The sequence below is a fragment of the Callorhinchus milii genome, unplaced genomic scaffold (assembly GCF_018977255.1).
Source record: "Callorhinchus milii isolate IMCB2004 unplaced genomic scaffold, IMCB_Cmil_1.0 Scaffold1, whole genome shotgun sequence".
Taxonomy (NCBI): domain Eukaryota; kingdom Metazoa; phylum Chordata; class Chondrichthyes; order Chimaeriformes; family Callorhinchidae; genus Callorhinchus; species Callorhinchus milii.
In genome coordinates, this window is record NW_024704742.1 from 32,251,730 (window position 1) to 32,277,382 (window position 25,653).

Sequence of the window (25,653 nt, forward strand, 5' to 3'; positions counted from 1 at the left end):
GACTCTGAGACCAGTCATAATAACCCAAAGCAACAACAACAACCTGCATTTACATAGCAGCCTTCACATGGTATTGCATCTCGGAGTAGTTCTTTTTGAGATCAAACTTGTGACATTCCTGAGATTCTATATTAAATGCACTCTATCAAATGCAATAATAATAATAATAATCCTTGCATTTGATATAGCGCTTTTCACGTCGGGAGGACGTCCCAAAGCGCTTCACAGAACACATTGTAAAGTGAATTGACTGGATATTTGTGGGCGAACGCGGCAGCCAATTGCGCACAGCAATGTCCCACAAACAGTCGTAGATTGAAAATGACCAATTTAATTATTGTTAAATTAAATTATTGCAAGGTTTAGTGCTACGGCAGTTGGTACTTTTACCCAGTGGGCCGTTAGAGCATCATCTGACTTCGGTTTTTAAATACCTGTTTTCCATTCTTAGTCATTTGACTGCCAGCTGCTCCCGAGATCTCAGTTCAGTCACTATACTTTAAAATAAATCCTGTGAAATGCTTTGTGACACCCTCCCGACATGAAAGGCATGATATCAAATGCAAGGATTATTATAATTATTTAAACTGTCAGGAGTAGCTTTATCCCTGTAAAGTAATTACAATAGTTATTTTACTTTCAAAGAATTCTGTATCAAAACTTAAAAACATTTCTGTCCTCTATTTATTATTTGTCAGCTGAGCTCAGTTGGTAGCAATCTTGTCTCTGTGTCAGAAAGATGTTGCAACTATTTACAAATATACAGTCATTACATTTGACAGCAATTATATGTGAAGTGCTTTGAGATGTTTCAGTGTTCTAACCACTATATCAAATGCAAGAATTATTTGGGCGATTATTTATGGTATGAAAACATTTCCATCCCTATATATTTTTTACAAGTTCAAATTTGTTATATTTTTAGGACGAGCTAGTTTTAGGAAATAAAGTGGGAACTCTTTCCAGTAACCAAAGGTACATCTATGATAATCGTAGATATCTGTTGGAACTCTGCTCTAAATTTAGAGTTCCTGGGGTTGGATGATGTACTTCCTGCTTGATATATTGGATATATTTAGAATTAGCTTGATGCTGTGATGGGAGGATGTAGGGCAGGTCCCTGCAGCGCAGGTCCCTGCAGGGCATTACGCCGTTGTCTGAAGAAAGACCTCAGACGAATTGCTAAGGCCAGTGGAGGTAAGTGCAGCAATTTTTTTTACTAGGTTACTGTTTTGAATTATATATACTTTCAAACTAGTGATCCCCTGCCTTATTGGACTCCAGTTATCCGGAATTCCGACCTGGTTGGACGAGGCCCAAAACCAAAAACATTAATTTTATTCTGTGGGCCCAACTCCTAGCGCGGATCAATGGTGCACTGAGTAGCCTCTGTCTGTGCTGACATTCATAGTGGCTAGTGATAGCCACTATGACTGACTCAGATTGTTTGAATCCAGCGAGCAGAAAATAGCTTATTCGCTATCTTCTTAGTCGAAAATTGATCTGATAACTCGTTCTGTAATATGGCATCTTGCATTACAAAGGCCTCCAGCCCGATGCTGTGATTGGTAGCGGAGGTTGGGTGCCTATGCTCAGATGCATTGCAGGGCTAAGCCGTGGCCTCCTACGCTGTCTTACATCTTATCGTGTGACAGGATAGGGCCAAAAGCCACGGAGCAGCTGGGAGGACCTATATCAAACTCGCTACTCCGGATAACTTATTGCTCAGCTCTTTACCCTTGGAGTGACAAGCTATCGAGTTTAATGTCCAATATTAATGTCATTCAATTTTGAAAGGTTGGCATTCGGAATCAGCTGGAATTTTCCTAGTGATTCTGACGTCCTCCCGACATGAAAGGCGCTATACAAATGTAATTTTGTTGAAGTGTTAAAAGTACGTAAATCAGAAAAGGGTGTCTTGGACTGAGAAACCTATTCTGATGATTTTTACCTGTTTTTGTTTATAGCAACTATCTGTTCAACACTTGCAAACTTGGAAGGAGATGAGAGTTTTGATCCCTCTTTAGTGGGCCAAGCTGAGGAGGTGGTTCAAGAAAGGATATGCGATGATGAACTGATACTTGTTAAAAAGTAAGAAAAACATGTACAACTTACTGAACTCCCATTTATTTGCTGCCCTGCTAATATCTGTGGCATGAGCAGTTGTACGCTTGGGATAGAGAATATTCAGCCTTGTGTGACTGAAGACCTTGCTGATGTCTTCTCAGTAATGCATTAGCTGAACATAAAAAATTATCTCCAATGTATACAGTGTAGTATCTTGTAATGCTACTGTTAGTGTTGCAGAATTGAAAAAGATGTTGGGATTGTAATGGTGTTGAATTTTTTTGATATTGACTGCACAGATGCAGATTAAATTTGTTGTGCATATAAATATAATCCAAGCAGTTTCCTGATGAAAGTAGAACTGTCACATCTATTCCTGGTTTAAGTCGGCAATGAATATTGTTTTGCATAACAGTATATAAGCAATAGGTATTGTTCATTCAGGAGCAGTGCACACAAAGTTTGTGATTGAAAAAGGGATCTAGATTCTGATTTCTAAAAGTGAGGTATAAATTGATGCTGACATTTTAAAATGAGTTTAACCCAACCCTCACAAGTACTATTGTTGTAAAGTTTAATTTGTATTTTTCAGTACAAAGGCCCGTACTTCTGCATCAATCATTCTGCGAGGAGCAAATGATTTCATGTGTGATGAGATGGAGCGCTCCCTACATGATGCACTCTGTGTTGTGAAGAGAGTGCTTGAGTCCAAGTCTTTAGTTCCAGGAGGTGGGGCTGTGGAAGCTGCACTCTCCATCTACCTGGAAAACTATGCAACTAGTTTGGTATGGGTTTAATTGTATTTCAAGATTATTGGGGGAGGGCACTTTTACCGTATGCTTTGAGCTGATTAACCAGGGATTACTGTCCCTATTAATTTGCAGTATTAAAAATTATTTTAAGAAAATAAGTTAAAAGTACTTCATGTATTTAACTGTTGGTTGTCTTTTTGTTTAGGGATCACGTGAACAACTTGCCACTGCAGAATTTGCCCGGGCCATGTTGGTTATTCTGGCAGTGAATGAATGCTGCTCAGGATTCTACAGACCTTGTTGCAAAGTTGCGTGCCTTCCACAACGAAGCTCAGGTCAATCCTGATCGCAAAACTTTGAAATGGTAAAAATTTTATTGTACTGTGGTCTGCAAAAGATTGTGACTTGAGACCCATTGTTGTCTGAATCAGCGATGAAACTAAATTTGAACATTGTTGCAATTCATGAGCAATCATTGATTTTTGGTGACCTGGTGCCCCAGATAGCAGTAAAGTGCAAAATTGATTTTCTCCATCTTGTTAAAGTAACTTTTATGGCTGAGTTGTCAGAATTCAATCGGAAATTATGAATGTTTTACTAATATTGTAGTGACTGGCTATTAAAACAGTGTTAATCAAATTCACATTTTGTTTGTGCAGGATTGGTCTTGATTTATTGAATGGGAAGCCAAGGGACAACAAACAAGCTGGTGTCTTTGAGCCTACTATGGTTAAAGTCAAGAGTCTGAAGTTTGCAACAGAAGCTGCTATAACCATCCTGCGAATTGATGATCTCATCAAACTTTACCCAGATGAAAAGCAAGACAAAGGAAAGAGTTACCAAGATGCAGTTCAAAGTGGAGAGCTTAATGGCTGAAGCACCTGAGTTCTAAAATCAGCTATTATAATTCATGTTTAACTCTTGGCATCCATCAGGTGCTTCTTGTACTTCTGTTCTAGATTGAGCAGCTTGTCATACTTGTCTGAAATTCAGTGCCACTTGTTTAGTGCTCTGTTTAATTTACTATGCTTGTTTAGTGCTATTTGGCACAAACCGGATTTAAAAGACCTCTTACTTTGTTACCTATAGTCAACTCTTTCAAGTTATTTGTGCAAAATTATTTCCTGTACATTGACAGTTGTGCTTCAAGCTCCTTCAGAAATAAAATGTGACAGTTGTCAAGTGATCAGCCCATCTATGTAGGGAGCTGTTAAGAGACCACCTTAATTTCATGAATAAACGTTGATGTTGTGCTTCTGGTCTTTTCAAATCTAATTAATTGTGTATGTTATTTCATTGTGGACATGATTTCTCCCTCACACAAATTCACTGGGGAAAACATTCATTAAAAATACTACTGGGGAAGGATGTAATAAGGCACTATATCAAATACAAGGATGATTATTATCTCCCCAAATAAGTAACCTCTCTGATTCTTGGTTGCTGATCTTACCATGGGGAATGATAAAATGCTCAAAAGTATTAGGGAGCATTTGTAAATCAATTAAAGCAAAATTAAAATACAATGAATGTTCCCCTGCTTTCTCACATGTATTCAACCATCTTGCCCTTCTATAAATACTGGCACTTGATGTAATTTGAGAGTCAGTTTACAAGATTCAGCAATGGTACATTGAGCAATTTATTTCATAAAGAAAAAAATGGTCAATCTGAATTGAGAGATAATAGGAAGGAGTTTATGAATTTTAACAAAAGTATGGATTCCACATACACAATATTACTATGATTTCAAACTTCAGTACTTTTAATCAAATATTTAAAAGTTACACTAATTTTCAGAACCATTTTATGTGGACTGAAGTTTTGAATAGTTTTAAAACCTACCTACTTTACACATTCATTATAAAAACAAAATGCACCTACATTTCATTGGAATCAGGCTGTAACCTCTAAAATAAAAGCTCAATTTTATCCAGTCAGTAGCTTAGCTGCAGAGTATCTTCAGTTCTTGTAGTAAAATTTAGGTGTAATTTATTGCCTTTCAACACACATAGCTATTCCCATTCCACCTCCTATACACAAAGAAGCAATGCCACGCTTTTTTCCTGTTCTCTCCAGTGCGTAGAGAAGTGTAACCAGAATGCGGCACCCAGACATTCCCAGAGGGTGACCTAAAGCAATAGCACCACCTTGGATGTTTACCTAGAAAGACAAACACAAAAAATGCATTTTTTTTAAAAAAGAGGGAAAACCTTTTCCCTAATTTTCTCCTTACTCCACTGGCCTGCTTCAGGTCCCCTGCCTATCCTACCATCAGCAGTCAGGCTTTCAGCCTATCTGCTCTCACTTTGTGGAACTCCAACGAGAGCCCTATCACCTCAACTCTCCCTTACCTCCTTCAAGGTCCTCAAAACCTTCCTCTGACCGGTCATCTTCCTGGCCCCCATCCCTCCCGAATCCAACCCCAGCTTGGATGCAAACCCTCGACTGCAGTGGCTTGGGACATCCTCCCGACATGAAAGGCGCTTTATAAATGCAATTTGTTGTTTTATTACATCCCACATTGACCCATTGGGTGAATCAGGAAGTAAAAAGGATCAATTGCATTTAGTTGTAGTGCCAATTTTTATATCTACATTTCTCACCTTCTCTGGGTTTATACCCAGTTCCTTGACAACAGCTACAGACTGTGATGCAAAAGCTTCATTGATTTCGAAGAGATCAACTTCATCCAGCGTCCAGCCGGCTTTTTCTACCTAGAATAAATAGTAAATCTAAGTCATTACCCTTGAATCTGAAGATGAGGGAATGCACAGTGGGTGAATCATTGGTTGAAAAGAAAACAATCTACTTGACCCTACTTCAGGGGGACACAATTTGACCGCTCCTCAGTCAATGATATCAGCCATGTGAGGAGTGACCGAGCAGACCTTTTCCAAATGGGAAAGGGAGATACCTGGAGTTGAGCCATGACCCCAGTCTCGTCTCCTGCAGGTGCTTAAAAAACAATAGCAGAGTCCTGGGGGCAGAATAGCTGCCAATTCTCTCACTTGCAGGATAGCCCATTCCCAAAACAGGACACACCATATAAAAGTAGAGTTGTGCTAATAAATCAACATGTCTGAGTCTGGTTAAGGCTCACGTTCTCAGCTGCATCGAGAGGACGAGAAAAGTAATTCGGGAAACGTTCTGTAGCTTCAAACCTTTATACAAATATGTGCATGGCCAAGAGACCGTAGCTATGCATAATGATGGCTATCAAGTAACATGCTACTTTACATTTACGTCCGTTCTATGAGCTTGCACAGCTTTGGTTCACACATTCACACCCTCCAAGGTGGTTTTAGGATAACACACACCTTCCTGGCTTCTGTTAGGCCAGTCATCACAGTGTAAAAGTACTGCCCTCGGGTGACTTTGCTTATCTGTCACCACAGAGGATAATTTTAAAGATATATTGTTGCTCTAAAAAGGTTAAAAGCTTGAGCTTCCAAGGAATTCAACCACAGAATCTTTTGGTCTTAAGTTGGCTGAGCCATGTAGGATGCCTGGGTCTCCACCAAGAATAGTATGTTTCTATTCGCGAGGATGTTTAAAGTGCTTCACAACTATGAAGTGTGTAGTGACTGTGTATTTTGTAGGAGCATCTTTAGTCAACAGTCATGTTCCCTTTACAGTTCAGAACAGAATTAACCTCCTCCATATTTTGAACTTCAGAAAGGATTCAGGTTTGTTCCAGTAAATTTGTTCACATTTTTCCAATCATCGATGAGCACCTCCACAGCTGAGGTAGTTAATACACGACTGTGTCTTGGAGGCTGGGAACAGGCACTTTGGATTGCAATCTGAGCTCAAACACATTTTGCCCATTATTTCAGTATCTAATTTTAAGAAATGGTTACAATACATGATTAAATAGAAACAAAAAGAACATTTTCTATTCAAATGACGCCCCCCATTTTTAATCAGAACAATACTATCTTATAAATTTATCAAACCCTGCATATAGATTGCTCCATTCCCAAGCTGCTCTCTTTGAGCACTTGGTTGACAAAGGCACTGCCTGGCGTTGAACTGAGACTTGGAAGACCCAGATTTGTGCCAGGTTACCTGGTCTCAGCTTGGCAGCAGATGGGATGTTACAATTAGTTTGTATAAGTAGGAGGAAAAATACAGCCAGTGTTCCCACTTCTTATCACATTCAATGGTCCTGGCTGGAAGGTGCTTGTGTGTGGACAGGAAGAGACTTGTCTGTGATATTCCATCTCCTCTCATGGTCAAACAGCCCAGTGACCCTTTACCACTCGGATTCACACATGAAGTACGGCCACTTTAATGAGATACTGGAGGGCAGCTGGTAGCCTTAGAACTAAACACCACAGATCCTCAGAGAGGTTAGAAAACAGAGGGAAATGCAATTAATTTCCAGTTCTTAAATGCAAACCTTGTATTTATTCAGTGACAGTTCTTACCTGTTACACCCACGTGGTAGTTATAAAAGGCGTCCATTAGGCCATCACACAGAATGGTATCCTGAAGGAACATATCTCCTACTTTGACCCCAACTCGCATTGGAACCACATGTGGAGCCTGTGATTAAAAGAAGCAGGTTTTAGCTAAGTGTACTTGCTGTGTACTGGGACTCCACATGCAACAAGATCTGGCTGGAGAAAAGGAAGAACTTGCATTTGTATAATGCCTTATTTTGTGGACCACTGGCACCAGTATCGGTGAAAGAGGGAGCTCTTCCATCAGGATGTCATTGAACATATTCAAGACTGAGATTGATTTTGAAAAACTAAAGGGATTAAGGGATATGAGGATAGGGCGGGTAACTGGAATTAGGTTAGAAGATCAGCCATGGTCTTATTAAATGGCGGGGCAGGCTTGAGGGGCCGAATAGCCTACTCCTGCTCCTATTTCTTATGTTTTTAATGTTGACAAGACAAAGGCTTCCCTGCTTGGCTCCCGTCAGCATCTCCGCACTTCAGGCATTGGCTCACGTCAGCTCACGGAGACAGTACAGAATATCAAATCAACCATTTATTCAAACCTCATCTTCAACCTTTCATCTGTGGGGTCTGATCAAGTTGACGTTCTTCCATCTTCACAACACTGACTGCCAACTTCAGCCACAGCCCCCCTTTCCCCACCCCCAGCCACCCTTAACAGCATCTTTTGCCCTATTATTATGATTATTATTTATTATTATTATTTCTCAAATCCCTCAACCTATCTCCCCGGCAGGGGCTGGTGGGGGGGGGGCAGGGGCAGGGAGGGGGGGTAGGGGGCTGCAGGGAAGGGGAAGGGGCTGGGGGGCAGGGGGCGCAGGGGGGGGGCAGGGGGTGCAGGGCGTGGTCAGGGGCTGGGGGTGGGCAGGTGCAAGGGGGGGCAGGGGGCTGGGGGGGGCAGGGGGCTGGGGGGGCAGGGGGCTGGGGGGGCAGGGGGTGCAGGAGGGGGCAGGGGCCTGGGGGGGGGGGGGGGGGGGGCGCTGTGGTGATGGTAATAGTGATGGTGAAGGCACAAACAGCTTCAATTATCCTTCAGCTGTTTGCAGGAAATCCGCCTCCAGAGCAGCGCCTCTACACACACACACACCCCCAGTGTCCGGGGGTCAACCCCAGTGTCCGGGGGTCCCCCCCAGTGTCCGGGGGTCCCCCCCAGTGTCCGGGGGTCCCCCCCAGTGTCCGGGGGTCCCCCCCCAGTGTCCGGGGGTCCCCCCCCAGTGTCCGGGGGTCCCCCCCCAGTGTCCGGGGGTCCCCCCCCAGTGTCCGGGGGTCCCCCCCAGTGTCCGGGGGTCCCCCCCGCTGTCGGGCTGTGGCGCTGCTCTCTCTGTGTTACCTATTGGGGTTCGCGCTGCGGACAGGAGGCGGGGGGGGGGGGGGGGCACCAGGCAATCCGCCCCGCCCCGCCCGCCCTCCCTGCCAGTCACCCCACCCCTGGGCCGGTCCCTGCAAGGAAAAAATTTCCCCACCACTCTCGCCCCCCACCCCCCATCCCGCTCGGCTGCTTTGGAGTCATCTGAACTTCTTCCCCTCTTGGCTTCCTCCCACAATGACCTATCCTCCTCGGTCACTGTTCTCCACAGCTCCCTCTCCTCCACTTTCGATTCCCCTACTCCCCTCTCTTCCCGAACCATCTCCTATTCAGATAAGTCACCATGGTACACCAGCCACCTCCACTTCTTGAAGACAAGTGCATGCCGCTGAGAGCACCGGGCTTAACTCAAACTTAATGATCCATCAGCAGATCTGGCTGGAACTTTTCAAATCCTACCACCTCGCTCTCGCCCCCTCTAATTCATCTTTCTACTCCAAGACAATCTTGGAGGCTAAGGGCAACCCCAGGCTCCTCGTCTCCATCACCAACCAGCTCATCCGTCCACCCTCTCATGCCTCACCCATCCTCACCTCAATGCCAACTGTGAGGCGATGTTGGACTTCCTCAAATCCAAGGTTGATGGGATCCACCCAGCTGCCTTTGCCCTTCCTTCTGCTACCCCCATCCACATCTCCCCCTCCCGCCCCGGCCCCTACCCATCCCTCCCTCCACACCTTTGAACCTGTCTCCCACTCCTCTCTCATCGCCACTATAACCACCATGAAACCGACCACCTGCTCCCTCGACCCCATCCCTACCCCTCTCCTTCCCTCCCAGCTACATCTTCTTGCCCCTCTACTCACAGACATCATAAGCCTCTCCCTGTCCACTGGTACTGTTCCCACCCCATTCAAAACCGTCGTCATGACTCCTATCCTCAAAAACCATCCCTGGACCCATCTGTGTTCTCAAACTACCGCCCCAAACTCCTTTTCCTCTTCAGTATCCAGGAATGAGTTGTTGCTTCCCAGCTTCTATCCGTCCTCTCCCGCCACTCTATTCACGAGCCACTCAAATTAGTTTTCTATGCAGCCCACAGCACAGAAACAGCCCTGGTCAAAGTGACAAATAACATTCTGTCCATCTGCGTCCAAGGCTCCTTCTGCCCCTCGTCCTTCTTGATCTCTCTGCTGCCTTCAACACCGTTGACCACTCTATCCTCATCCACCACCTCTCCTCTCACCTCAACCTTCATGGCTCTGTCCTTGACTGGTTCAGATCGTACCTCTCACACTGCCTCCACTTCATCTCCACAAACGGTTTCGCCTCTAGCCCCTGCACCGTCTCGTGCGAGGTTTCTCAGGGCTCTGTCCTTGGTCCCCTCCTCTTCAATATCCATATGCTCCCTCTTGGTGACATCATCCACAGACATGGGATCAATTTCCACATTTATGCAGATGACACCCAACTCTACCTCTCTGCCTCCACCCTTGACTCCAGGACCACTGCTTTCCTGACAGAATGTCTGGATGAGAGCTAACTTTCTTCAGTTGAATGTCTCCTGATTGGCACCTCAGGCTCTGACAGCATCACCATCCATGGTTGCACATTCCACCTTACTAAGCCAGGCCGGAACTTTGATGTCTTGTTTGACCCTCAACTATCCTTTCTACCCCACATCTGTGCCATGACCCTCTCTGCCTTCCCCCACCTCCGCAACATCGGCCAACTTCATCACTGTCTCACACTGTCTAACTCCTTGCTTGTCGGCCTCTAACTCTGCAGCCTGTGTCCGCTCCTGCATTAAGCTCCGTGACCCTATCATCCCCGACTCCACTGGCTTCCCATCACACAGAGGATACAGTTCAAGATCCTGGTCCTCACCTTCAAAGCCATCCATGGTCTTGCTCCCCTACCTCTGTGACTTCCTAACCCCCTACCATCCTGCCCGCTCCCTCTGTTTAGCGGGCTCTGGCCGCTTCACATCCCCCACCTCATGCGCCCCACCATTGGCGGGTGATTCTTCTGCTACTCTGGAACTCCACCCCGCAATCCCTCCACCTTGCCAAATCCCTTGCCTCCTTCAAGACACATCTCAAGACCCTCCTCTTCGACCTTGCTTTCAATCACCATGCTTCGCCCCCGCCCTCCATCCTCCCCAATCCCGACCTCCAGCTCGGGTCCGAAACTCTGACTGTCCAACGCCTTGGAGTGTCCTCCTGACGTGAAAGGCACTATACAAATGTAATTTTGTTGTTGTTGTTACCTCCAAAATCCTGGACTACCCTACAACAACAACAAAAACAAAATTACATGTATAGAGTGCCTTTCATGTTGGGAGGACGTCCCAAGGTGCTGGGCAGTCAGGGGTCAGGACCTGAGCATGGGGTGAGGGAAGGCAGAGAGGTGGGAGGGCGACCGAAGGCACGTTTGAAGAGGAGGGTCTTGAGACCGGCCTGAAGGAGGCAAGGGAGGAAGCGAGGTGAAGGAACCGTGGGATGGTGTTCTAGAGTGTGGGGGCAGAGAGGCTTAAAACCCGGCCACCGATGGTAGGGCAGGTCGGGTGGGAGACATGGAGCAGGCCAGAACCTGCTGAGCGGAGGAGCGGGCAGGTTGGTAGGGAGTCAGCAGGTCAGAGAGGTAGGAGGGGGCAAGGCCATGGATGGCCTTGAAAGTGAGGTCAAGGATCTTGAACTCGATCCTCTGAGGGATGGGGAGCCAGTGGAGTCGAGCGAGGGTGGGAGTGATGGGGTCATGGAGCCTGGTGCGTGAGAGTACACGCATTTTGGATGATCTGCAGCTTGTGAAGGGAAGAGTTGGGAAGGCCGATGAGGAGGGAGTTCCCATAATCGAGCCTTGATGTGATGAATGCATGGATAAGGATTTAGACAGCCTGAGGGGTGAGGCAGTGGCGGAGTCTGGCAATGTTGCAGAGGTGGTGGTAGGCAGTGGATGTGGGGGAGAAAGGACAGTTCACGGTCAAACAAGACACCCAGGTTCCTGATTGTCATAGTGAGGTTACCCTAGAACTTCATCCTTCTCACTTTAACTTCTGTGGGAAAGCTTTTTGACAAGTAGAAAGAAAAAAAATATATAGATTCAAGGACCATTGCAATTGCAAGTCCTTGCAAGGGCCGGTCCTTGCAAGGGCCGGTCCCTGCAAGCTGCCTGTTGTTGACTATTCTTCCAACATTCGCTACCCAGGTTCGTACATGAATAATGACCACTTTATGAGTGTAGGTGAGAGAATTGGAGAAGAAAAGTTGCCATAGAAATAAAAATGAGCAACCCAGTTGTTCTAATTTCTCTAATTTAAAATCTGTAATTTAATGAAACACAGGAGATAAATCCTTTTCTCTCTCTCTCCTTCCCAAATGGAGTTCTAATGCTGTGAGTGCTCCATCTAGTGTATTATTCAAGAATTTAGCACAAGGTTGCTTTCAAAGAAGATAAAATACAATAGTTGAGGTTCACATGTTAGTCCCACCTTGAAGCTGTAAGATAAACGCAAAATGTGCAATTAGCAAACAGAGGTGGTGAGCACTTACTGTTTGATTTACCAGCTCAAACATTTACACTTTTCTTTTTGTCAAGAAATCCCGATTTTAATCATATCCTGATCTATACAATGAATTTGCATTCAGGAAAATCTTCATTTTAAGCTTCTAACTGAGTCACCCCAATGACTTAATGAGTTTAACTAGTGAGTACCTGAGTAGTGCAAACTAACAATCGACCAAAACTCGACCATTATATTAAAATTTAAGATGTGCAGAATTTTGAACACATTTTAAATTCAGTATTGGAAGCTAGTTTTTCACAAGATTTAAGTCAGAATATTAGGATTTTCCAAAATTCGGGACAATCTTAAGTTGCAGGACAATGGTCCTTGAATCTATATATTTTTTTCCTTTCTACTTGTCAAAAAGCTTTCCCACAGAAGTTAAAGTGAGAAGGATGAAGTCCTAGGGTAACCTCACTATGACAATCAGGAACCTGGGTGTCTTGTTTGACCGTGAACTGTCCTTTCTCCCCCACATCCACTGCCTACCACCACCTCTGCAACATTGCCAGACTCCGCCACTGCCTCACCCCTCAGGCTGTCTAAATCCTTATCCATGCATTCATCACATCAAGGCTCGATTATGGGAACTCCCTCCTCATCGGCCTTCCCAACTCTTCCCTTCACAAGCTGCAGATCATCCAAAATGCGTGTACTCTCACGCACCAGGCTCCATGACCCCATCACTCCCACCCTCGCTCGACTCCACTGGCTCCCCATCCCTCAGAGGATCGAGTTCAAGATCCTTGACCTCACTTTCAAGGCCATCCATGGCCTTGCCCCCTCCTACCTCTCTGACCTGCTGACTCCCTACCAACCTGCCCACTCCTCCGCTCAGCAGGTTCTGGCCTGCTCCATGTCTCCCACCCGACCTGCCCTACCATCGGTGGCCGGGTTTTAAGCCTCTCTGCCCCCACACTCTAGAACACCATCCCACGGTTCCTTCACCTCGCTTCCTCCCTTGCCTCCTTCAGGCCGGTCTCAAGACCCTCCTCTTCAAACGTGCCTTCGGTCGCCCTCCCACCTCTCTGCCTTCCCTCACCCCATGCTCAGGTCCTGACCCCTGACTGCCCAGCACCTTGGGACGTCCTCCCAACATGAAAGGCACTCTATACATGTAATTTTGTTTTTGTTGTTGTTGTAGGGTAGTCCAGGATTTTGGAGGTAACAACAACAACAAAATTACATTTGTATAGTGCCTTTCACGTCAGGAGGACACTCCAAGGCGTTGGACAGTCAGAGTTTCGGACCCGAGCTGGAGGTCGGGATTGGGGAGGATGGAGGGCGGGGGCGAAGCATGGTGATTGAAAGCAAGGTCGAAGAGGAGGGTCTTGAGATGTGTCTTGAAGGAGGCAAGGGATTTGGCAAGGTGGAGGGATTGCGGGGTGGAGTTCCAGAGTAGCAGAAGAATCACCCGCCAATGGTGGGGCGCATGAGGTGGGGATGTGAAGCCGGCCAGAGCCCGCTAAACAGAGGGAGCGGGCAGGATGGTAGGGGGTTAGGAAGTCACAGAGGTAGGGGGAGCAAGACCATGGATGGCTTTGAAGGTGAGGACCAGGATCTTGAACTGTATCCTCTGTGTGATGGGAAGCCAGTGGAGTCGGGGATGATAGGGTCACGGAGCTTAATGCAGGAGCGGACACAGGCTGCAGAGTTAGAGGCCGACAAGCAAGGAGTTAGACAGTGTGAGACAGTGATGAAGTTGGCCGATGTTGCGGAGGTGGGGGAAGGCAGAGAGGGTCATGGCACAGATGTGGGGTAGAAAGGATAGTTGAGGGTCAAACAAGACATCAAAGTTCCGGCCTGGCTTAGTAAGGTGGAATGTGCAACCATGGATGGTGATGCTGTCAGAGCCTGAGGTGCCAATCAGGAGACATTCAACTGAAGAAAGTTAGCTCTCATCCAGACATTCTGTCAGGAAAGCAGTGGTCCTGGAGTCAAGGGTGGAGGCAGAGAGGTAGAGTTGGGTGTCATCTGCATAAATGTGGAAATTGATCCCATGTCTGTGGATGATGTCACCAAGAGGGAGCATATGGATATTGAAGAGGAGGGGACCAAGGACAGAGCCCTGAGAAACCTCGCACGAGACGGTGCAGGGGCTAGAGGCGAAACCGTTTGTGGAGATGAAGTGGAGGCAGTGTGAGAGGTACGATCTGAACCAGTCAAGGACAGAGCCATGAAGGTTGAGGTGAGAGGAGAGGTGGTGGATGAGGATAGAGTGGTCAACGGTGTTGAAGGCAGCAGAGAGATCAAGAAGGACGAGGGGGCAGAAGGAGCCTTGGACGCAGATGGACAGAATGTTATTTGTCACTTTGACCAGGGCTGTTTCTGTGCTGTGGGCTGCATAGAAAACTAATTTGAGTGGCTCGTGAATAGAGTGGCGGGAGAGGACGGATAGAAGCTGGGAAGCAACAACTCATTCCTGGATACTGAAGAGGAAAAGGAGTTTGGGGCGGTAGTTTGAGAACACAGATGGGTCCAGGGATGGTTTTTGAGGATAGGAGTCATGACGACGGTTTTGAATGGGGTGGGAACAGTACCAGTGGACAGGGAGAGGCTTATGATGTCTGTGAGTAGAGGGGCAAGAAGATGTAGCTGGGAGGGAAGGAGAGGGGTAGGGATGGGGTCGAGGGAGCAGGTGGTCGGTTTCATGGTGGTTATAGTGGCGATGAGAGAGGAGTGGGAGACAGGTTCAAAGGTGTGGAGGGAGGGATGGGTAGGGGCCGGGGCGGGAGGGGGAGATGGGGATGGGGGTAGCAGAAGGAAGGGCAAAGGCAGCTGGGTGGATCCCATCAACCTTGGATTTCAGGAAGTCCAACATCGCCTCACAGTTGGCATTGAGGTGAGGATGGGTGAGGCATGAGAGGGTGGACGGATGAGCTGGTTGGTGATGGAGACGAGGAGCCTGGGGTTGCCCTTAGCCTCCAAGATTGTCTTGGAGTAGAAAGATGAATTAGAGGGGGCGAGAGCGAGGTGGTAGGATTTGAAAAGTTCCAGCCAGATCTGCTGATGGATCATTAAGTTTGATTTAAGCCCGGTGCTCTCAGCGGCATGCACTTGTCTTCAAGAAGTGGAGGTGGCTGGTGTACCATGGTGACTTATCTGAATAGGAGATGGTTCGGGAAGAGAGGGGAGTAGGGGAATCGAAAGTGGAGGAGAGGGAGCTGTGGAGAACAGTGACCGAGGAGGATAGGTCATTGTGGGAGGAAGCCAAGAGGGGAAGAAGTTCAGATGACTCCAAAGCAGCCGAGCGGGATGGGGGTGGGGGGCGAGAGTGGTGGGGAAATTTTTTCCTTGCAGGGACCGGCCCAGGGGTGGGGTGACTGGCAGGGAGGGCGGGGCGGGGCGAATTGCCTGGTGCCCCCCCCCCCGCCTCCTGCACGCGGTGCAGCGCCGTGAGTCGGAGAGACGCTGTTGTGATCCTCTCCGCAGCGCGAACCCCAATAGGTAACACAGAGAGAGCAGCGCCACAGCCCGACAGCGGGGGGGACCCCCGGACACTGGGGGGGACCCCCGGACACTGGGGGGGACCCCCGGACACTGGGGGATTGACCCCCGGACACTGGGGGATTGACCCCCGGACACTGGGGGATTGACCCCCGGACACTGGGGACCCCCGGACACTGGGGGAGACCCCCGGACACTGGGGGGGACCCCCGGACACTGGGGGGGACCCCCGGACACTGGGGTTGACCCCCGGACACTGGGGTTGACCCCCGGACACTGGGGGTGTGTGTGTGTGTAGAGGCGCTGCTCTGGAGGCGGATTTCCTGCAAACAGCTGAAGGATAATTGAAGCTGTTTGTGCCTTCACCATCACTATTACCATCACCACAGCGCCCCCCCCCCCCCCCCCCCAGCCCCTGCCCCCCCCTGCACCCCCTGCCCCCCCCAGCCCCCTGCCCCCCCCAGCCCCCTGCCCCCCCACCCCAGCCCCCTGCCCCCCCCCAGCCCCCTGCCCCCCCCCAGCCCCCTGCCCCCCCCCCAGCCCCCTGCCCCCCCCCCAGCCCCCCCCCCCCTGCCCCCCCAGCCCCTGCCCCCCCCTGCACCCTGCCCACCCCCAGCCCCTGCCACCCCCTGCACCCCCTGCCCCCCCAGCCCCTGCCCCCCCCTGCCCCCCTGCCCCCCCAGCCCCTGCCCCCCCTGCAGCCCCTGCCCCCCCCGCCCCTGCCGCCCCCCCCACCCAGCCCCTGCCGGGGAGATAGGTTGAGGGATTGGGGAAATAATAATAATAAATAATAATAATAGGGCAAAAGGTGCTGTTAAGCGTGGCTGGGGGTGGGGAAAGGGGGGCTGTGGCTGAAGTTGGCAGTCAGTGTTGTGAAGATGGAAGAACGTCAACTTGATAAGACCCCAGATGAAAGGTTGAAGATGAGGTTTGAATAAATGGTTGATTCGATATTCTGTACTGTCTCCGTGAGCTGACGTGAGCCAATGCCTGAAGTGCGGAGATGCTGACGGGAGCCAAGCAGGAAAGCCTTTGTCTTGTCAACATTAAAAACATAAGAAATAGGAGCAGGAGTAGGCCATTCGGCCCCTCAAGCCTGCCCCGCCATTTAATAAGACCATGGCTGATCTTCTAACCTAATTCCAGTTACCCGCCCTATCCCCATATCCCTTAATCCCTTTAGTTTTTAAAAATCAATCTCAGTCTTGAATATGTTCAATGACATCCTGATGGAAGAGCTCCCTCTTTCACCAATACTGGTGCCAGTGGTCCACAAAATAAGGCATTATACAAATGCAAGTTCTTCCTTTTCTCCAGCCAGATCTTGTTGCATGTGGAGTCCCAGTACACAGCAAGTACACTTAGCTAAAACCTGCTTCTTTTAATCACAGGCTCCACATGTGGTTCCAATGCGAGTTGGGGTCAAAGTAGGAGACATGTCCCTTCAGGATACCATTCTGTGTGATGGCCTAATGGACGCCTTTTATAACTACCACATGGGTGTAACAGGTAAGAACTGTCACTGAATAAATACAAGGTTTGCATTTAAGTACTGGAAATTAATTGCATTTCCCTCTGTTTTCTAACCTCTCTGAGGATCTGTGGCGTTTAGTTCTAAGGCTACCAGCTGCCCTCCAGTATCTCATTAAAGTGGCCGTACTTCATGTGTGAATCCGAGTGGTAAAGGGTCACTGGGCTGTTTGACCATGAGAGGAGATGGAATATCACAGGCAAGTCTCTTCCTGTCCACACACAAGCACCTTCCAGCCAGGACCATTGAATGTGATAAGAAGTGGGAACACTGGCTGTATTTTTCCTCCTACTTATACAAACTAATTGTAACATCCCATCTGCTGCCAAGCTGACACCAGGTAACCTGGCACAAATCTGTGTCTTCCAAGTCTCAGTTCAACGCCAGGCAGTGCCTTTGTCAACCAAGTGCTCAAAGAGAGCAGCTTGGGAATGGAGCAATCTATATGCAGGGTTTGATAAATTTATAAGATAGTATTGTTCTGATTAAAAATGGGGGGCGTTATTTGAATAGAAAAAGTTCTTTTTGTTTCTATTTAATCATGTATTGTAACTATTTCTTAAAATTAGATACTGAAATAATGGGCACAATGTGTTTGAGCTCAGATTGCAATCCAAAGTGCCTGTTCCCAGCCTCCAAGACACAGTCGTGTATTAACTACCTCAGCTGTGGAGGTGCTCATCGATGATTGGAAAAATGTGAACAAATTTACTGGAACAAACCTGAATCCTTTCTGAAGTTCAAAATATGGAGGAGGTTAATTCTGTTCTGAACTGTAAAGGGAACATGACTGTTGACTAAAGATGCTCCTACAAAATACACAGTCACTACACACTTCATAGTTGTGAAGCACTTTAAACATCCTCGCGAATAGAAACATACTATTCTTGGTGGAGACCCAGGCATCCTACATGGCTCAGCCAACTTAAGACCAAAAGATTCTGTGGTTGAATTCCTTGGAAGCTCAAGCTTTTAATCTTTTTAGAGCAACAATGTATCTTTAAAATTATCCTCTGTGGTGACAGATAAGCAAAGTCACCCGAGGGCAGTACTTTTACACTGTGATGACTGGCCTAAAACCACCTTGGAGGGTGTGAATGTGTGAACCAAAGCTGTGCAAGCTCATAGAACGGACGTAGATGTAAAGTAGCATGTTACTTGATAGCCATCATTATGTATAGCTACGGTCTCTTGGCCATGCACATATTTATATAAAGGTTTGAAGCTACAGAACGTTTCCCGAATTACTTTTCTCGTCCTCTCGATGCAGCTGAGAACGTGGCGATGCAGTGGCATGTGAGTCGAGAGGAGCAGGACAAGTTTGCTGTACAGTCCCAGAACCGAACTGAGGCAGCACAGAAAGCTGGCTATTTTGAAAAAGAAATTGTTCCTGTCTCCGTCCCTTCCAGGAGAGGTATGTGCTGTACTCCTAGGAGGAGAGATTTTGAGACTGACTGGTTCATCTGCACGAGCGCGTGTGAGTGCGTGTAGGAGAAGGTTTCAGAAAGTTGCATATTCTAAGCTTTTTCAAGCCTCAAAAACAAATGTCATAGAGGGGACCTCTATAGAGGTATATAAGATGCTGAATGAGATTGAGAAAGTAAACCTACAATAATATATTCAGATATACCAAGCCAGCAGAAAACAAGGTACAGGTTCAGAGTTGTAAAGGACATTATTTAGGACACACAACAAGAAGTGTTTCTTTACACGTTGCTGCAACTGCAGTAGATTACCAGGAGGGATGGCAGAAGCTAGGTTGCTGGACACTTTTTAAAAAAAAACTATGCGGTAATGAGAGATGATAGCATGGATATTCTGGAAGGCTCAGATTGAATAGGCCGAAAGGTTTTATTTATCCAAACCTCTTTTGTGATCTTATGTCATCCAGTCTGCCCTAAACCCTATGGGCTTGCAAGAGGTCTTCCAAACTATTTGGCACTCAACCAGACAGAGGCCAACATTATTCACTTCGACTAACATATGTGCCACACTTGTTTTTAAATGTATAACACTTATAATGAAATTAAAATTTTATTTGGTACTATTGTGTCGCCTCGAATTGCTACATTTTAATTAGGAGCCTTAATAATCTAACATCATCCTCTCTCTCTCTCTCTCTTCAGGGCCTATCGAGGTGTCAACCGATGAGTTTCCCCGTCACGGAAGCACCTTCGAAGCCATGTCTAAACTAAAGCCGGCTTTTGCAAAGGGCGTATCTGGCACTGTCACTGCTGCTAATGCTTCAGGTCAGCAGAAAGAATCACTTTTGTAATTTGCTTATAAAGTCGTTGAAAAGAAGGCAGTAACTTTACTGACAGCACACTCTGTTTGCTGTTCTGCAGGAATAAATGACGGGGCCGCAGCTGTGATTCTGATGAAGAAATCAGAAGCTGACAAGAAATGCCTGAAACCTTTGGCTCAGATTGTATCCTGGGCCGAGGCTGGTTTGGATCCTGCCATTATGGGAGTCGGGCCTATAGCAGCAATAAGGAAGGCCGTAAGTAATACAAGAATATTGTTAATACTTATACCTCTTCACAGCATAGAGCCTTAACCAGACTCAGACATGTTCATTTATTAGCACAACTCTACTTTTATATGGTGTTTCCTGTTTTGGGAATGGGCTATCCTGCAAGTGAGAGAATTGGCAGCTATTCTGCCCCCAGGACTCTGCTATTGTTTTTTAAGCACCTGCAGGAGACGAGACTGGGGTCATGGCTCAACTCCAGGTATCTCCCTTTCCCATTTGGAAAAGGTCTGCTCGGTCACTCCTCACATGGCTGATATCATTGACTGAGGAGCGGTCAAATTGTGTCCCCCTGAAGTAGGGTCAAGTAGATTGTTTTCTTTTCAACCAATGATTCACCCACTGTGCATTCCATCATCTTCAGATTCAAGGGTAATGACTTAGATTTACTATTTATTCTAGGTAGAAAAAGCCGGCTGGACGCTGGATGAAGTTGATCTCTTCGAAATCAATGAAGCTTTTGCATCACAGTCTGTAGCTGTTGTCAAGGAACTGGGTATAAACCCAGAGAAGGTGAGAAATGTAGATATAAAAATTGGCACTACAACTAAATGCAATTGATCCTTTTTACTTCCTGATTCACCCAATGGGTCAATGTGGGATGTAATAAAACAACAAATTGCATTTATAAAGCGCCTTTCATGTCGGGAGGATGTCCCAAGCCACTGCAGTCGAGGGTTTGCATCCAAGCTGGGGTTGGATTCGGGAGGGATGGGGGCCAGGAAGATGACCGGTCAGAGGAAGGTTTTGAGGACCTTGAAGGAGGTAAGGGAGAGTTGAGGTGATAGGGCTCTCGTTGGAGTTCCACAAAGTGAGAGCAGATAGGCTGAAAGCCTGACTGCTGATGGTAGGATAGGCAGGGGACCTGAAGCAGGCCAGTGGAGTAAGGAGAAAATTAGGGAAAAGGTTTTCCCTCTTTTTTAAAAAAATGCATTTTTTGTGTTTGTCTTTCTAGGTAAACATCCAAGGTGGTGCTATTGCTTTAGGTCACCCTCTGGGAATGTCTGGGTGCCGCATTCTGGTTACACTTCTCTACGCACTGGAGAGAACAGGAAAAAAGCGTGGCATTGCTTCTTTGTGTATAGGAGGTGGAATGGGAATAGCTATGTGTGTTGAAAGGCAATAAATTACACCTAAATTTTACTACAAGAACTGAAGATACTCTGCAGCTAAGCTACTGACTGGATAAAATTGAGCTTTTATTTTAGAGGTTACAGCCTGATTCCAATGAAATGTAGGTGCATTTTGTTTTTATAATGAATGTGTAAAGTAGGTAGGTTTTAAAACTATTCAAAACTTCAGTCCACATAAAATGGTTCTGAAAATTAGTGTAACTTTTAAATATTTGATTAAAAGTACTGAAGTTTGAAATCATAGTAATATTGTGTATGTGGAATCCATACTTTTGTTAAAATTCATAAACTCCTTCCTATTATCTCTCAATTCAGATTGACCATTTTTTTCTTTATGAAATAAATTGCTCAATGTACCATTGCTGAATCTTGTAAACTGACTCTCAAATTACATCAAGTGCCAGTATTTATAGAAGGGCAAGATGGTTGAATACATGTGAGAAAGCAGGGGAACATTCATTGTATTTTAATTTTGCTTTAATTGATTTACAAATGCTGCCCTAATACTTTTGAGCATTTTATCATTCCCCATGGTAAGATCAGCAACCAAGAATCAGAGAGGTTACTTATTTGGGGAGATAATAATCATCCTTGTATTTGATATAGTGCCTTATTACATCCTTCCCCAGTAGTATTTTTAATTAATGTTTTCCCCAGTGAATTTGTGTGAGGGAGAAATCATGTCCACAATGAAATAACATACACAATTAATTAGATTTGAAAAGACCAGAAGCACAACATCAACGTTTATTCATGAAATTAAGGTGGTCTCTTAACAGCTCCCTACATAGATGGGCTGATCACTTGACAACTGTCACATTTTATTTCTGAAGGAGCTTGAAGCACAACTGTCAATGTACAGGAAATAATTTTGCACAAATAACTTGAAAGAGTTGACTATAGGTAACAAAGTAAGAGGTCTTTTAAATCCGGTTTGTGCCAAATAGCACTAAACAAGCATAGTAAATTAAACAGAGCACTAAACAAGTGGCACTGAATTTCAGACAAGTATGACAAGCTGCTCAATCTAGAACAGAAGTACAAGAAGCACCTGATGGATGCCAAGAGTTAAACATAAATTATAATAGCTGATTTTAGAACTCAGGTGCTTCAGCCATTAAGCTCTCCACTTTGAACTGCATCTTGGTAACTCTTTCCTTTGTCTTGCTTTTCATCTGGGTAAAGTTTGATGAGATCATCAATTCGCAGGATGGTTATAGCAGCTTCTGTTGCAAACTTCAGACTCTTGACTTTAACCATAGTAGGCTCAAAGACACCAGCTTGTTTGTTGTCCCTTGGCTTCCCATTCAATAAATCAAGACCAATCCTGCACAAACAAAATGTGAATTTGATTAACACTGTTTTAATAGCCAGTCACTACAATATTAGTAAAACATTCATAATTTCCGATTGAATTCTGACAACTCAGCCATAAAAGTTACTTTAACAAGATGGAGAAAATCAATTTTGCACTTTACTGCTATCTGGGGCACCAGGTCACCAAAAATCAATGATTGCTCATGAATTGCAACAATGTTCAAATTTAGTTTCATCGCTGATTCAGACAACAATGGGTCTCAAGTCACAATCTTTTGCAGACCACAGTACAATAAAATTTTTACCATTTCAAAGTTTTGCGATCAGGATTGACCTGAGCTTCGTTGTGGAATGCACGCAACTTTGCAACAAGGTCTGTAGAATCCTGAGCAGCATTCACTGCCAGAGTCTTAGGAATAACCAACATGGCCCGGGCAAATTCTGCAATGGCAAGTTGTTCACGTGATCCCTAAACAAAAAGACAACCAACAGTTAAATACATGAAGTACTTTTAACTTATTTTCTTAAAATAATTTTTAATACTGCAAATTAATAGGGACAGTAATCCCTGGTTAATCAGCTCAAAGCATACGGTAAAAGTGCCCTCCCCCAATAATCTTGAAATACAATTAAACCCATACCAAACTAGTTGCATAGTTTTCCAGGTAGATGGAGAGTGCAGCTTCCACAGCCCCACCTCCTGGAACTAAAGACTTGGACTCAAGCACTCTCTTCACAACACAGAGTGCATCATGTAGGGAGCGCTCCATCTCATCACACATGAAATCATTTGCTCCTCGCAGAATGATTGATGCAGAAGTACGGGCCTTTGTACTGAAAAATACAAATTAAACTTTACAACAATAGTACTTGTGAGGGTTGGGTTAAACTCATTTTAAAATGTCAGCATCAATTTATACCTCACTTTTAGAAATCAGAATCTAGATCCCTTTTTCAATCACAAACTTTGTGTGCACTGCTCCTGAATGAACAATACCTATTGCTTATATACTGTTATGCAAAACAATATTCATTGCCGACTTAAACCAGGAATAGATGTGACAGTTCTACTTTCATCAGGAAACTGCTTAGATTATATTTATATGCACAACAAATTTAATCTGCATCTGTGCAGTCAATATAAAAAAAATTCAACACCATTACAATCCCAACATCTTTTTCAATTCTGCAACACTAACAGTAGCATTACAAGATACTACACTGTATACATTGGAGATAATTTTTTATGTTCAGCTAATGCATTACTGAGAAGACATCAGCAAGGTCTTCAGTCACACAAGGCTGAATATTCTCTATCCCAAGCGTACAACTGCTCATGCCACAGATATTAGCAGGGCAGCAAATAAATGGGAGTTCAGTAAGTTGTACATGTTTTTCTTACTTTTTAACAAGTATCAGTTCATCATCGCATATCCTTTCTTGAACCACCTCCTCAGCTTGGCCCACTAAAGAGGGATCAAAACTCTCATCTCCTTCCAAGTTTGCAAGTGTTGAACAGATAGTTGCTATAAACAAAAACAGGTAAAAATCATCAGAATAGGTTTCTCAGTCCAAGACACCCTTTTCTGATTTACGTACTTTTAACACTTCAACAAAATTACATTTGTATAGCGCCTTTCATGTCGGGAGGACGTCAGAATCACTAGGAAAATTCCAGCTGATTCCGAATGCCAACCTTTCAAAATTGAATGACATTAATATTGGACATTAAACTCGATAGCTTGTCACTCCAAGGGTAAAGAGCTGAGCAATAAGTTATCCGGAGTAGCGAGTTTGATATAGGTCCTCCCAGCTGCTCCGTGGCTTTTGGCCCTATCCTGTCACACGATAAGATGTAAGACAGCGTAGGAGGCCACGGCTTAGCCCCTGCAACGCATCTGAGCATAGGCACCCAACCTCCGCTACCAATCACAGCATCGGGCTGGAGGCCTTTGTAATGCAAGATGCCATATTACAGAACGAGTTATCAGATCAATTTTCGACTAAGAAGATAGCGAATAAGCTATTTTCTGCTCGCTGGATTCAAACAATCTGAGTCAGTCATAGTGGCTATCACTAGCCACTATGAATGTCAGCACAGACAGAGGCTACTCAGTGCACCATTGATCCGCGCTAGGAGTTGGGCCCACAGAATAAAATTAATGTTTTTGGTTTTGGGCCTCGTCCAACCAGGTCGGAATTCCGGATAACTGGAGTCCAATAAGGCAGGGGATCACTAGTTTGAAAGTATATATAATTCAAAACAGTAACCTAGTAAAAAAAATTGCTGCACTTACCTCCACTGGCCTTAGCAATTCGTCTGAGGTCTTTCTTCAGACAACGGCGTAATGCCCTGCAGGGACCTGCCCTGCAGGGACCTGCCCTACATCCTCCCATCACAGCATCAAGCTAATTCTAAATATATCCAATATATCAAGCAGGAAGTACATCATCCAACCCCAGGAACTCTAAATTTAGAGCAGAGTTCCAACAGATATCTACGATTATCATAGATATACCTTTGGTTACTGGAAAGAGTTCCCACTTTATTTCCTAAAACTAGTTTGTCCTAAAAATATAATAAATTTGAACTTGTAAAAAATATATAGGGATGGAAATGTTTTCATACCATAAATAATCGCCCAAATAATTGTTGCATTTGATATAGTGGTTAGAACACTGAAACATCTCAAAGCACTTCACATATAATTGCTGTCAAATGTAATGACTGTATATTTGTAAATAGTTGCAACATCTTTCTGACACAGAGACAAGATTGCTACCAACTGAGCTCAGCTGACAAATAATAAATAGAGGCCAGAAATGTTTTTAAGTTTTGGTACAGAATTCTTTGAAAGTAAAGTAACTATTGTAATTACTTTACAGGAATAAAGCTACTCCTGAGAGTTTAAATAATTATAATAATCCTTGCATTTGATATCATGCCTTTCATGTCGGGAGGTTGTCACAAAGCGTTTCACAGGATTTATTTTAAAGTATAGTGACTGAACTGAGATCTCGAGAGCAGCTGGCAGTCAAATGACAAAGAATGGAAAACAGGTATTTAAAAACCGAAGTCAGATGATGCTCTAACGGCCCACTGGGTAAAAGTACCAACTGCCGTAGCATTAAACCTTGCATTTGATATAGTGCATTTAATATAGAATCTCAGGAATGTCACAAGTTTGATCTCAATAAGAACTACTCCGAGATGCAATACCATGCGAAGGCTGCTATGTAAATGCAGGTTGTTGTTGTTGCTTTGGGTTATTATGACTGGTCTCAGAGTCCCTGGCTTGGGAGAGTTCATGCTTCTGACTGACTCTCTTCCCCCATTGGAACCTGAGCATGGTCACAAGATGTCAGGTAATTTTAGGGTCAGCCTTATCACAAGATTGGTCTGGATTGACAACAATCACTCTCGCTCTCAAGGCTCACTCATAAAGAATGAGCACTAATGGAGATGGAGGAAGGTAACTGGTGCCTATAGAACTGTAACCCAGCAAAGGATCACCTGAAAACAACAAGACAAC

At 45.4% G+C, this 25,653-nt stretch overlaps 2 protein-coding genes and 1 pseudogene across 2 annotated transcripts in view; 2 read left to right on the forward strand and 1 right to left on the reverse strand.

Moving 5' to 3' along the window:
• Positions 1-21,164, forward strand: part of LOC121849966 (acetyl-CoA acetyltransferase, cytosolic-like) — a 236,732-nt gene extending 215,568 nt beyond the window's left edge. The window contains exons 2-7 of the mRNA XM_042339595.1: positions 17,001-17,118; positions 18,411-18,554; positions 19,267-19,389; positions 19,486-19,640; positions 20,073-20,183; positions 20,626-21,164. Of these exons, the coding sequence (XP_042195529.1) occupies positions 17,001-17,118; positions 18,411-18,554; positions 19,267-19,389; positions 19,486-19,640; positions 20,073-20,183; positions 20,626-20,796 (822 nt within the window). The 3' untranslated portion in view covers positions 20,797-21,164. The remainder of the gene's footprint in view (positions 1-17,000; positions 17,119-18,410; positions 18,555-19,266; positions 19,390-19,485; positions 19,641-20,072; positions 20,184-20,625) is intronic.
• On the forward strand, positions 1,070-4,072 carry LOC121849970 (annotated as a pseudogene).
• A 372-nt stretch (positions 21,165-21,536) lies between the features above and the next one.
• LOC121849969 (T-complex protein 1 subunit alpha-like) lies at positions 21,537-24,532 on the reverse strand. Its single transcript, XM_042339611.1, has 5 exons — positions 24,418-24,532; positions 23,523-23,646; positions 22,762-22,954; positions 22,426-22,589; positions 21,537-22,130 (listed from the first exon to the last, which is right to left on the reverse strand). The coding sequence occupies exons 1-5, from the start codon at positions 24,515-24,517 to the stop codon at positions 21,914-21,916; spliced, it is 798 nt and encodes a 265-aa protein (XP_042195545.1). The 5' UTR covers positions 24,518-24,532; the 3' UTR covers positions 21,537-21,913.
• Between the last annotated feature and the right edge of the window lie 1,121 nt (positions 24,533-25,653).

Excerpts from the sequence above, each read along its gene's own strand:
- LOC121849969 (XM_042339611.1), bottom strand. The coding sequence starts at position 24,517 with ATGGGAGGATGTAGGGCAGGTCCCTGCAGGGCAGGTCCCTGCAGGGCA. Across the intron at positions 22,590-22,761 it reads AAAACTATGCAACTAGTTTG|GGATCACGTGAACAACTTGC; the intron begins GTATGGGTTTAA and ends CTTTTTGTTTAG. Across the intron at positions 22,131-22,425 it reads GATCGCAAAACTTTGAAATG|GATTGGTCTTGATTTATTGA; the intron begins GTAAAAATTTTA and ends TTGTTTGTGCAG.